We start from the raw sequence: 11971 nt of genomic DNA on the forward strand, positions 1-11971 counted from the left end.
CCTTAGAAACCAAAGTCAAGACCCTGTTCAGGAAGGGATGGACTGGGAACAGCTGCTGAGCTCTGTTTCCAAACAGATTTCGTATTTTAAACTGATCTCTGTCTCCTGAGTGGGTTAGACACGTCTCCTCTCACCTAATCTCTGGGCTTTCTTTCCCATGTGAAAACTTAAGGGAAAGGACACAGGAGGGTTATGAGAATCCCTTCTTCCATGGTTGGAACTCGGTCCAGAGATGCAGACTTATCCTCATGGACTGCTCGTTTTTCCCCTGTTGTCCGGGGAAGGGAGGGTTTCTTAGAGGCAGCAGATTCCCAGAGGGTCTTGCTCCCATTTTGTGTTCCCCTCCCCACCCAAGGGTCCTCCAGAGTAGCCTCGATCTCACTCAAGGTCAAACACTCTAATACCACTCTGAGTTGGAGGTGCAAAAAGACGGGAAAGATTCTGCCTACCCTCCTGACTCAGTTGCTGGCTTGAGAAGACCAGCCCAGGTGAAAGGAATGCTGAAGGCTAGTCCAGATTTATTGGTCTGCCAAAAACTCCTTGTGGGATTAGGGTTTCTGGGCAGGATCCGGGAACCTGCCTGAAGTGAAGAGGAGGGAGAAGCTCACTTCCTTGACGTAGGCAGATTAACATTGGTCTCTGGAGCGTGTCCTGTATAGGTGGTTGGTTATCCGTCAATCCTGCCTTGATGAGGCAGTGAGAAGGCATATGGGCCAAGGTCGTGCCTATGTCCCTGCCCCTCTTTAGGCCATGAATATCAAGATTTTTGTCCTCTATGTTTTGTGAGACTCGGTGCAGGTGGAGGGATAGGGAGTGGGAGGCACTGTGTTGTGGTCTGTAGGCATTTTCAGAGTGAAAGCATTGGTCGTGTGGGCGTTTTCCTCTTGCCTTTCTTCCCTTGCACCCTTAGGGCTCCCGAGGGCTCTGGGAGAGCAGGGGGCTACTGGGCACGGATGCAGCAAGGAGGAAGGCGGTGACCGCGGTGGGTGTGCTGACATTTGACCAGGCTCGAATGGTAACTGGATGTCCTCCTGGGCACGGGGCCTGGGTTAGGGCCCCCTACGGCAACCCGAGCCAGAGAAACTGTCTAAATGGAGACGGCATGATTGTTCAGGCCATGGAGTCGCTTCCAGTCGACCCGTCATAACCCTTGATTGCTTTGTTCTTTTTTTTTTGTCTTCCTCCAGTACACCTCCAGCATGAGAGCTAAATACCTCGCTACCAACCAGCCGCGCCCCGACTCTGGCAGTGTGCATTAAAAACACCAACACCCACTGACCCGATTGCGAACGTGCCAACTCTGCGCCTGTCTCTCCCCATCCTGTGCCTGCAGAACTTCCCTCTTCCCCCACCCCTTCATGCCAGCCCCGCTCTTCCTGCTTCTACCTAACTGTCCTCCGTCTCACTCTCGGGACTCATCCACTGGGAGTCTGAGAGGCAGCCCCACTGCAGATGGAGTCGGGAATGTTGGGTGCAGCCTGGGGAAAGAGCAGTGCTCCAGTCAGATGGCCAAGAGAGAGAGAGAGAGAGTGCTCACCGGCCTGTTGGGGCCCCTCGGCCAACACCCAATTGCGTGTTCGTTCTGAAAAGGGAACAGGATAACTGCAAGCCCATATCCTCATCCTCTCCCTCCACCACATCCTTCCTGCAGAGGGACTGGATGTAAGTTGCTCTAGGACTCCAATCTCAAGTTATCCCTTATGGTGCTTCTCTAATTTGTTCCGGATCAGCTTGAAGATGGAGGAGCTTTGAGTCCCCTGCATTTACATCCACGGCAGGAAGACAGCCTCAGAAAACAGGCCCCCCCGGGCTGTCCACGGGAACGGTGATCTTCCCTCCCCGGCCCCCGCAGGCACCCAGCTACTTTGGTTCCAATCTTCCAAAAGTTGAGTCTTCCCTAGGGCTCGGACCCAGGCTTGTGGCTAGACTGAGCTGATGTTTTCTCTTCTACCTTACCAGCCCTTGAAAGTGATCTCGATAACAGGCTTGGACTTCTCCAGGAGAAGCAAGGCAGGATCTCAGCATGGGTGAGTGGCCCTCAGTTGACCCTTGCCCCTACTGGGTGTCTCACTTCGGTCTTTGAGGTCCACTTCTCTGTGCCGCTCCACCCCTGCCTCCAGCCTCCTTTCCAGCATCACCTTTCTGAGCCCAGTCTGATCCTCCAAGGACCACAGGAGTGGCAGCTTCCCAGGTGCCAAATTCCTCCCCGAAACTCAGCAGCTTTTTTCTTTTCTCTCTCTCTCTCTCTCTCTCTCTCTCTCTCTCTCTCTCTCTCTCTCCCCCCCCCTCCCTCTCCCTCTCCCCCCCCCTCCCTCTCCCTCTCCCTCCCTCCCTCTCTCCCTCTCTCCCTCCTTCTCTCCCTCCCTCCCTCCCTCCCTCCCTCCCTCTCTCCCTCTCTCCCTCCCTCTCTCCCTCCCTCCCTCCCTCCCTCCCTCCCTCTCTCCCTCCCCCTCTCTCTCTCTCACCCCCCCTCCCTCTCCCACATCTAGGGAAAGCACCTGGAACCTTCGTCTCGAATTAAAATTACAGGGCTCAGTCAACACTGGCCACCATAAGGAGTCAGTGTCTGATTCCTACCTATCAGCTGCTGGAATTTATTTATTTATTTGTTCCTTTTTCAGTTAAGTTTCTATCTAGGAATAGAAGTATCGGCCTTAGAGAGGTCCCAGCATCCAAGCGGTCTCTGCTCTAGGGCCACACACACTCTGGGATAAAAAAAAAACACACAAACACAAGAGCCAAGGTTCATAACATAGCTGTGAATAATGGAGTTAGCTGTTTCTCCCTCCTGCTGCTGCTCCTTTTTATCCTCCTGGTGCTGCACACTTATCCTAGGTTCATTCGACGGGGCCCAGCTTACGGATGGGGCAGCAGAATCTCCTTCCTTACTCTATCCCCCATTGAGGTGGCTTGACTAACTATCCTCAGTGGAGGATTCATCCTCGCCAGAAATTTGAGGACAGAGGAGTCACTGGATCTAGGTGGGGAATTCACCTGTCCCCTGTTCACACAACTTAGCCAGTTGCCCAGGAAAGGGAGATGGAGACCTGAGTTTGGTCTCTAGGCAGTTAGTCTGCCCCTGACAAGTGCCAGCAGCTCAGCTAGGCTGCCCTATTTCCTTAGCACTGTTGCTGTGCAGCTCTTGGGCTGGCCGAAGCTACCATGGGCAACCTGATGGACAGCGGTCAGGGCTGTGGGATCCATTCTGGTTCTGGTCACGCTGACGTATTGCACGTGTCTCTGGCCTCTCTATTTCACCTCCCTCACTTGGGTGAGGTGGGCTAGGGAAGGGACAGGATTTACTTTTGAGGTGCTCTGGAAGGGTCCTGCAATGAAAAGCCCTGTCTCAGTGCAGAGTGCTCTTTTTTATTCCACTTCCAGCTTCGCTGCTGATCTCCTTCCGCCAACTCCCCCGCCCTCGAGCTTATTTAACTGACGAGAAGCTGATTCTCCCAGAGAAGCAGGGCCCTTCAACTTAAATAACCCCGAGTCTGACCAAACCACTTTAGTCTTGGGTTGGCCGCTGACCTTGAGGTGAGAGAAAGAGGAGGAGGCCCCGCTGGCAGTGAGGATCGTCAGAAACACTGAATCTGTCAGTCCCCTGTCCTTCGCAGTAGAGCAAGGTAAAGGCATCTGGGTAAAATTGACCCAAGTAGTTTACAGATAGATATAGATACTGTAGCTCTTTCTAAGAGAATAATCGATGCTAATGAACAAACACGTTCCCATTTGTCCCAGAAATGACCAGCCCAGTTCCATCTTTTTGAGCAATTATAAATTTCCCTCCACCCAGCCTTTCCCCTCAGTAAAGCCCCACCCTGTCAATTGTTCATTGTCGGTTAAAAAAACCCCATCCAAGTCTCTTCCCGGTGCTGCCCTAATTTCTTGTCTCGTAGGGTTGGGACATGAAGGATGAGGCAAGAGAGAATCCCACCCCAAACTTCAGTCTCACCCTCATTTCAGGGAACGGGCCATTTTAAGGGGAGAGAATCGAGGGCAGAAAGGTTGCCCCTGGGCATGGAGCAGGGGGAATCAGCCCCATCCGCCCCAGAAGGGAAGCAAGGGTCCTGCACATCCTTGCGGTCTCGAGTCCTGCAACCGCACCCGGCCCCTGCTCGGGCTTAGTCGCCCGTCATCCCAGCCCAAGCGTTGACCTCAAAGTGTACTGATGAGCGCTGGACCCCCCCAACCCCATCTTGGCTCTCGGGTGTCTCGAGAGTTGGGGTGGGGCAGCAGGTGAACTGTCTCCGGTCACCATCTGGCCTGACCAGGCCAGCCAAACCTCTGGTGCAAGGTGGGTCGGTGGCATCTGGAACCAAGGCTGTTCCTGATAAGGAGTTCACCCTCGGTCTGAAGACCAGCTGCCTGGCTGCAACCTGACCTGGAAAACGTCGACACTGTAAACGGAAGGCCAGACCGTTTTTATTTATTGGACCACGCTGTTAACCACCGGGCAGAGGGACTGGCAAAGAGTGACTGCAAAGGTGAGTGAATCTGGGACTTGGGCCCAGCTGGACAGTCGTAGGAAGGACGAGTCTGTCGGGATCAGCTGGGCGGCCGCAGGCTTTGGTCAAAAGCCGCAATCCCGGTGACCTCAGAGGACCATCTCTTCAGACTGCAAGCTCCTTGTTTGGAGCTCTCTTAGGACAGGGCTCATGACTTTTGTGAGTTCTCAGCTCCTAGCCCACCATGGGCCCTCAGATATTAAACCAATCGACCTCCCCCTGCCTGGAGGAGCTTTTTCAAACTCCTCCCTGAACCCGTCAGTGAGGGAGCCAAGGGGCATTTCCTTCTCTGTGCATCTGTCTCCCATTTTCACGGCCCCGCCTGAGACACCAGCGCCTGAGGTGCCAAGACTCTGGGGCTCTCCCTCTCCCCCTCCTCCCCTCCCCATTCCCCCCCATCGGCTCCCAAGCCCAGCGAAGCTGAGAGGGAGTGTCAGGAAGGATCTTTGTCATCGCATCCACAAGCAAATATTTTTACAGCCTCCCCGCTCCCCTCACCTCCTCCAGTCCCACTGCCACGCACTGCATTTTGGACGCTCTCTGTGGTTGAGCCTCGGGCCTGCGTGTCATTCTGTTAGAAGCACAAACACGGTCCTCAGCTTTGTCTGGTATGTTCAGTTCTTGCTCCACTTCACCCTCATGAGCAAAAAATGGAGAACACAGAGGATAAACAAAAAAGCCCTCTGATTTGGGGAAGGAACTGCTATCTCTTGCAAGCACATGAACATGTCCACAATGTGAAATGTAAATAGCATGTTGGGCTCTCACGTCCAGTGTTCAAGACTGCATCGTACTTGTAAAGGAAATCCAACTCCAGACTTGGCTGTGAATCTCTCGTGCTGTCTTGGGAATCTTAACTATAGTGTTTGTATCCTGTCTGTAATCTTTTAACACCGTTCATTTTACTTATTGATAAAAAAAAAAAGGGTTCAAATGTAAATCTGAGCATTTGGAGTGAGGTTTTCTCAATATATGTCCAGCCCAACCTGAGAAAGGGGGATGGGTTGCTCCTTTGGTTTTATTTTGGGTGTGTTTTTTTTTCTTTCTTTTTTTCTTCCCCCAAATTGCCTTCCAGCCCCCTGACTGTTTCCCCATTTTAGAAAGTGCTCAAATGTCCCCACATGCAGCTGGCACCCTCACAGGGATACTCCGGACACGGCCTAGTGCAGGAGAGAAATGGTGGCCACCCGAGAGGAAGGTTTCTGGGAAGTCACCGTTTTTCCCAGAGGAAGAGGTCCAATCGACTCATGTTGCATCATAAGCTCAGTAGTAGCTCCCAGAACTCCTGGTCTTACGTTTCCTGACTCGGGGGTGAGGGCTTAGACAAGACAGGAGGAGGAGAGCTCCCGATCCCACCTGAATGTGGTTCCAAACAGGCTGGAGGGCCACGGAGAAATGCTGTCTGGAGTGACTCGGGGTATCACGGGCAAGGTTGGGATAGGTTGGTTCGGAGTGACTTCCAAGTGCACATACTGTGTCCTGGCCGGCTCAAAGAATCCAGAACAGCTCAGAACCGTGGCTCCCAGGAGCCAGAACCTAACTCCCAGACCATGCCCTATGCTCTATTCCAGGGAGCTTGCCTTCCCAGCTCCAGGAAGAGAGAGAGGATTCTTACTCTTGTCCTCATTTGTGGACCAGCAGGGAGAAATTTTCCCCCTGGGTCTCCTATGGGCTGAGAGCTAACATAGAGACTTGTCACTTCCCCCAGAGAGGCGGATCACCAGCCCCCTTCCCGCTCACTCCTTTTCTTGGCTCAGGAAGCCTGTAGTCAAACATGAGACGCTTTAGTTCCCAGAAAATCAGCTGACTCTTGCCTTCACGTCACTCAAGTTGTGTAGTTTTTTGTTCCAAAATCCCCTCCCACGAGCCTCTCCTCTCCAGCCAGGAGTGAGTGGATTTATGTGTGTATTATCTTCGATGCTCTCTTCCTGACCCCAGATTGACACTTTCTCTAATCCAGATCTACGAAGGAGGAAGCCTCCCGGGACACAGACTTGGCTAGGGTTCACTTGTATGCACATGGATGCACGCACATGCACACACACGTATGTATTTGGTCTTTGGTTTTTGTCCCGGCCAAGCTCCCTGAGGAGGAGTAGCAAATGAGACATTCTTGATGGTCCCAGCAGCCCACTCTTCTGGGACCCCACTGGCCTAGGACTGATTAGTTGGCCGATTAACGGGAAAGGGGATTCTCCTAGGATTGTGGAGCTGGACCGGAGAGAGGGTTCCTAGGGAATGGATAAAGGTATCCCTTTTGGAGTGGTCCTGGAGGCTCCCTGGACTCTCCGTACCCACGCCTCACTATGCAATTCCGAATGGTATTTTATTTCCTACTGTAGAGGCCTGGGGAGGGCCTTCTCCCGCGGCCTGGATCTGCCCTCCACTCCTGGAATCTCCTTGGAGAATGGGGTCTCTCAGCTTGGGTGTCCAGGGAAACTGACCTGTAAACCTGCCCTTGGGCCTTTTGTACTTCTTTCTGTTTTGTCTCTAACCATAATGGTTGTATATCATACCACTTTATATACATTATATATAATATATAAATATATATAATTTTTTTAAGAGACTTTGGACCTTCTAGTTCCTTTTGCAAGTCCCTGCGCTTGCCCCAACGTAGTTTTTAAATCACGAGGGTTAAATTGAGGCTTGAACCCAGTTTTGTATTTTTTATTTTAACTTCAGTAGTTTCATGGATGTACTGTAGCTATTTTTTATTGTGGGTTTCTTTGGGTTGTTTTTTTGTTTAGGATTTTTTTTAATTTTTTTTGTTTTGCAACTAGTAAAAACGAAAACTCTTCAATGTAATTTCCGTGGTTTCTATTCAGCTTGGGTTTAATGTTTTAAAATAAACAAGTGGAAAAAATAAACTCTTCCTGGATTCTTCTTAAGCCACCTTCCTTGCTCCCCTTCACCGTAAGGAGGTGGCCCGGGAACTGGTGTTTGCTTTCTGGAGTTAGAGCACATCCTCATATTGTCTTCCTGGTTGCCGTCAGCTCACACAATTGGAAAGCGGGTGTCTCTCAAACGTGTCTGTTTGCTGAGTGGTCTTGGACAAATCACCTATCACATTTTTATGGTGTTCGTTAAACAATTACTATGTGTCACACTGTTTTAAGCATTGGGGTAGATAGAAGATAATGAGGTTGGACGTAGTCTCTGTCCCACACAGGGCTCACAGTCTAAATTGGAGGGAGGAGGATTTAATGCCCATTTTACAGATGAGGTGCAGAAAAGTTAAGTGACTTGCCCATGGTCACACAGCAGATGAGTGGTGGGGCCGGAATTAGAACCCAGGTCCTCTCACTCCCAGGCTCATGCTCTTTCCATTAGGCCACACTGCTTTTCAAGCTGGTAAGTTAGCTCAAATTTTATAACTCACAAGAAGGATTGTCCTGCGGAATTTCCTCCAACCTCTCCCATGTTCGTTGACTTAAGAAATGAAAATTTAGGGATGTTGGCTGGTACATCCAAAACATTAAGGCCAAGGACAAAGAGGGCACCCATCACACAGTTGCTCGTAGCGACCTGTTGCTACTGCCTAAGAAGGACCAAATGGTGGATTGGATGAACCAAAGGCACTCCGGATAATCACATTTCTTACATTCTTAGGTTGCAGCCCTGGCTACCTCACCGTAAGGACGCAGAAGAGCAATCGGTAAGATGTGAACGTGCAAGAGTTGATCTTGTATTATGTGATTTACTGCACCATATTTTTGTTGTGAAGGGCACCAAGGTGAACAGGATTGTGTTGACTCACCAAGTTGTGTCAATTTGTTCGGTGATGGGGCTCAGTACTCAGATACCAAAAAGCAGTGCCAGAGAATTTGTTTGATTTAATTTGGGGGGCTGAAGGTAGGGAACATTCCACCCATGGGAAATAGTACCATTTGGTTGAGGAGTCTGCTGAGCCTCTGACCATTGAGATGCAGAAGAATGGTAAATATAAGGGTATCCCAATGGAGTGTCCACTCCTGACGGTTTGATTCTCTGAAATATAGACGTTTCAACAATTCCCGCACTGTACTAAGCGCTGAGGTAGATCCAAGATAATCAGGTTGGACACAGTCCTTGTCCCACATAGGGCTCACAATCTTAATGTCTTAATCCCCATTTTACAGACGAGGAAACTAAGGCATAACAGCAGACGAGTGGCACATCCAGAATTACAAGGACGTCTTCTGATTCTCAGGCCTGTGTTCTTTCCACCAGGCCGCACTGCTTCACATGAAAGGAGGAAGATGTGTAGGTACGCAACTTCCTCCCTAATAATAATAACTGGTTTTTATTAAACTCTCACTCTGTGTCCAGCACTATACTAAGCACTGGGGTAGTTACAAGACAACTGGATCAGACACAGTCCCTGTCCCACACAGGGCTCACAGTCTAAGTAGGAGGGAGAACAGGAATTGAATCCCCATTTTTACAAGTAAGGATAATGAGGCACAGAGAAGCTAAGGAATTTGAGCAAGGTGGTGGTGGAGTATGATTAGAACCCAGGATCCTTGAGTCACTTGGAAGGATTGCATAGGTCAGAAGGGGTACCTGAGTTCTGGAGGGGGTGGCATGTCACTGCCAGCTCTGAGCTGGCAGTGCCTCACTCCAGAAGGCTTCTAGGGGTTGAGGCCATGCTCATTTGTCTACACCCAGGAGCACATAAATTCATTCATTCATTGTCGTATTGATTGAGTGCTTGCTATGTGCAGAGCACAGTAATAATAATAATGGCATTTATTAAGCGCTTACTATGTGCCAAGCACTGTTCTAAGTGCTTAGTGCTCAGGAAAGTACACTATAACAATAAACAGTGACATTCCCTGGCCACAGTAGGCTTACACTCTAGAGGCGGGGAGACAGACGTCAATACGAATAAATAAAATTACCGATACATACATAAGTGCTGTGGACCTGGGAGAGGGGAAGAGCAAGGGGAGCAAGTCAGGGCGATGTAGAGGGGCGTGGGAGTTGAGGAAAAGTGGGGCTCCGTCGGGGAAGGCCTCTTGGAGGAGATCAATCAATCGTATTTATTGAGCGCTTACTATGTGCAGAGCACTGTACTAAGCGCTTGGGAAGTACAAATTGGCAACACATAGAGACAGTCCCTACCCAACAGTGGGCTCACAGTCTAAAAGGAGCCTTCAATAAGCCTGAGATGTGCCTTCAATAAGGCTTTGAAAGGGGGGAGAGTAATTATAATGATGGCATTTATTAAGCGCTTACTATGTGCAAAGCACTGTTCTAAGCGCTGATTGCCTGTTGGATTTGAGGAGGGAGGGTGTTCCAGGCCAGAGGCAGGACATGAGCTAGGGGTGGGAGGCAAGACAGGCGAGACAGTGAGAAGGTTAGCGCTAGAGGAGCAAAGTGCGCGGGCTGGGTTGTAGAAGGAAAGAATGCACACTCAAGCATATGCAGAACCAAACTTGCATTCAGATGGTCACATATTCAGGAGCATTCATTCAAATAATTGTATTTATTGAGCCCCTACTGTGTGCAGAGCACTGTACTAAGTGCTTGGGAGAGTACGATACAACAGTAAACAGACATACATGCATAGGTTCAAGTTTAGGGTGCTCTGTCATCTCTTATTGTTCAGCCTTTTTTTTTCAAAAGAGGGTTTCATAATCATGATAATAATAATGGTATCTGTTAAGTGCTTACTATGTGCCAAGCACTGTTCTAAGCACTGAGGTAGATACCAAGGTTATCAGGTTGTTCCATGTGGGGCTCACAGTCGTAATCCCCGTTTTACAGATGAGGTAACTGAGGCACAGAGAAGTGAAGTGACTTGCCCAAAGTCATACGGCCGACAAATGGAGGAGCTGGGATTAGAACCCAAGACCTCTGACTTCCACCGAGCCATGCTGCTTCTCTAATGAAACACTGATTTGGTATTTCTTGCCTAAAAAACACAAGGCCCATAAAATACCTGTTTTCTGTATTGATAGTTTGAGTGTCCCATTTTTGAAAATACCATTTGTTCTCTTAAAATGCAAACTAATTGGAATTAATGATCGTGCTTACTCCAGAACCCCAATTGAAAAGAAAATAAACGTGCTGTCTTATATTCCAGGCACAATTAATAAGTTGGGGCTTAAAGGATTTCTTCACTTTCAGATTTTTTTCAGTGCTAGTTTAAGTTTAAATAGGTGGAACCCCAAAGTGCTGTGGCTGCAACTGTGGTTGTAGTAAAATTATCTTTGAAAAGTTAAGTTCTAAAGCCTCACTCTCTGCCTCTCACCACAGTGGTTTAGCCAGCTTGGTAGAGGGGGGTCTAAATCAGGGGACCAAGAGTCAGTGCCTAATCTGTTTCCTTCTTCTGGACAGTGCTTCCCAGGAAGCTCCATGGGCTAAAATATTTTGGCCAGTTTTCCTTCTCTTGGAAGCCAAGAGTGGCAAGCTATGGCAATCTCCCCCCAAACGACCCTTTACCAAGACCACGGGGTGAGCCCAGGCCCCTTACCCAGGATTCAAACCCTTAATTTGCCATTTCCCACCCCCCACCCCATCCTAGAGTGACCAGCAGCTCACCCCTTTCCACAGAAATGCTGAGCAACTGGAAGAAAAGTGGTTATTTCCTCAATCCCACAAGTTCCGAATACCCAGTTTACTTTATTTCTGGTATTTGAAATACTTTGGCCCCACTCCTTGTAGGTCATGTAAATTCAATCAATTTATTGAGCACTTACAGTGTGCACAGCAGTTTGGGGGGAATTCAATACAAAAGAATGGGAATAGAAGATCCTAGCCCACACAGATGAGAGGGGGGAACAGTCATTAAAATAAATTATAGGTGGATATGTTGATAAGTACTGTGGGCCTGGGGAGAGAAGTGAAGATCAAAGTGCTTAAAGGGAACAGACCTAAGGGCATATAGTTGATGCAGAAGGGAGGGCTGAGACAAGGAAATGAGGACTTTGTTGCTGGAAGGCATCTTTGAGGAGATGTGATTTCAGTAGGGCTAAAGAGATGAAGAGAGGTGTGTTCTGTTGGATATGAAGTGGGGAAGGCGTTCCAAACCAGTGTGAGAACATGGACAAGGTGTCAGGGGTGACAAAGAGATTGAGATATAGTGAATAGGTTGGCTTTAGCGGATTGGAATATGGGGGCTGGGTTGTAGTAGATGAGTAAATTGAGGTAGGAGGGGAAGAGCTGATCGAGTGCCCTAAAGCCCAGGGTAAAGAGTTTCTCTTCAATGTAAAGATGGATGGACAACCATCGGAGGTTTTTGAGGAAAGGAAAGATTCATTCATTCATTCATTCATTCAATCGTATTTATTGAGCGCTTACTGTGTGCAGAGCACTGTACTAAGCGCTTGGGAAGTCCAAGTTGGCAACATATAGAGATGGTCCCTACCCAACAGTGGGTTCACAGTCTAGAAGGGGGAGACGGACAAAACAAAACATTAACAAAATAAAATAAATAGAATAAACATGTACAAGTAAAATAGAGTAATAAATATGCACAA

At 49.1% G+C, this 11971-nt stretch overlaps 1 protein-coding gene across 2 annotated transcripts in view; it reads left to right on the top strand.

Moving 5' to 3' along the window:
* Nucleotides 1-2275, top strand: part of TTYH3 (tweety family member 3) — a 120233-nt gene extending 117958 nt beyond the window's left edge. Inside the window, exon 15 of one of the 2 annotated variants that reach the window (XM_038763224.1) lies at nucleotides 1188-1273. Coding sequence is in view for 1 of the 2 variants with exons in the window: in XM_038763225.1 (XP_038619153.1) it covers nucleotides 1188-1259 (72 nt within the window). In the remaining variant the exon portion in view is untranslated. Of the gene's footprint in view, nucleotides 1-1187 lie in introns of both variants that reach the window. The other variant, XM_038763225.1, reaches the window with a different exon arrangement.
* Nucleotides 2276-11971: the final 9696 nt, after the last annotated feature.

This window comes from Tachyglossus aculeatus, chromosome 21 (assembly GCF_015852505.1).
Source record: "Tachyglossus aculeatus isolate mTacAcu1 chromosome 21, mTacAcu1.pri, whole genome shotgun sequence".
In the NCBI taxonomy this organism is placed as follows: domain Eukaryota; kingdom Metazoa; phylum Chordata; class Mammalia; order Monotremata; family Tachyglossidae; genus Tachyglossus; species Tachyglossus aculeatus.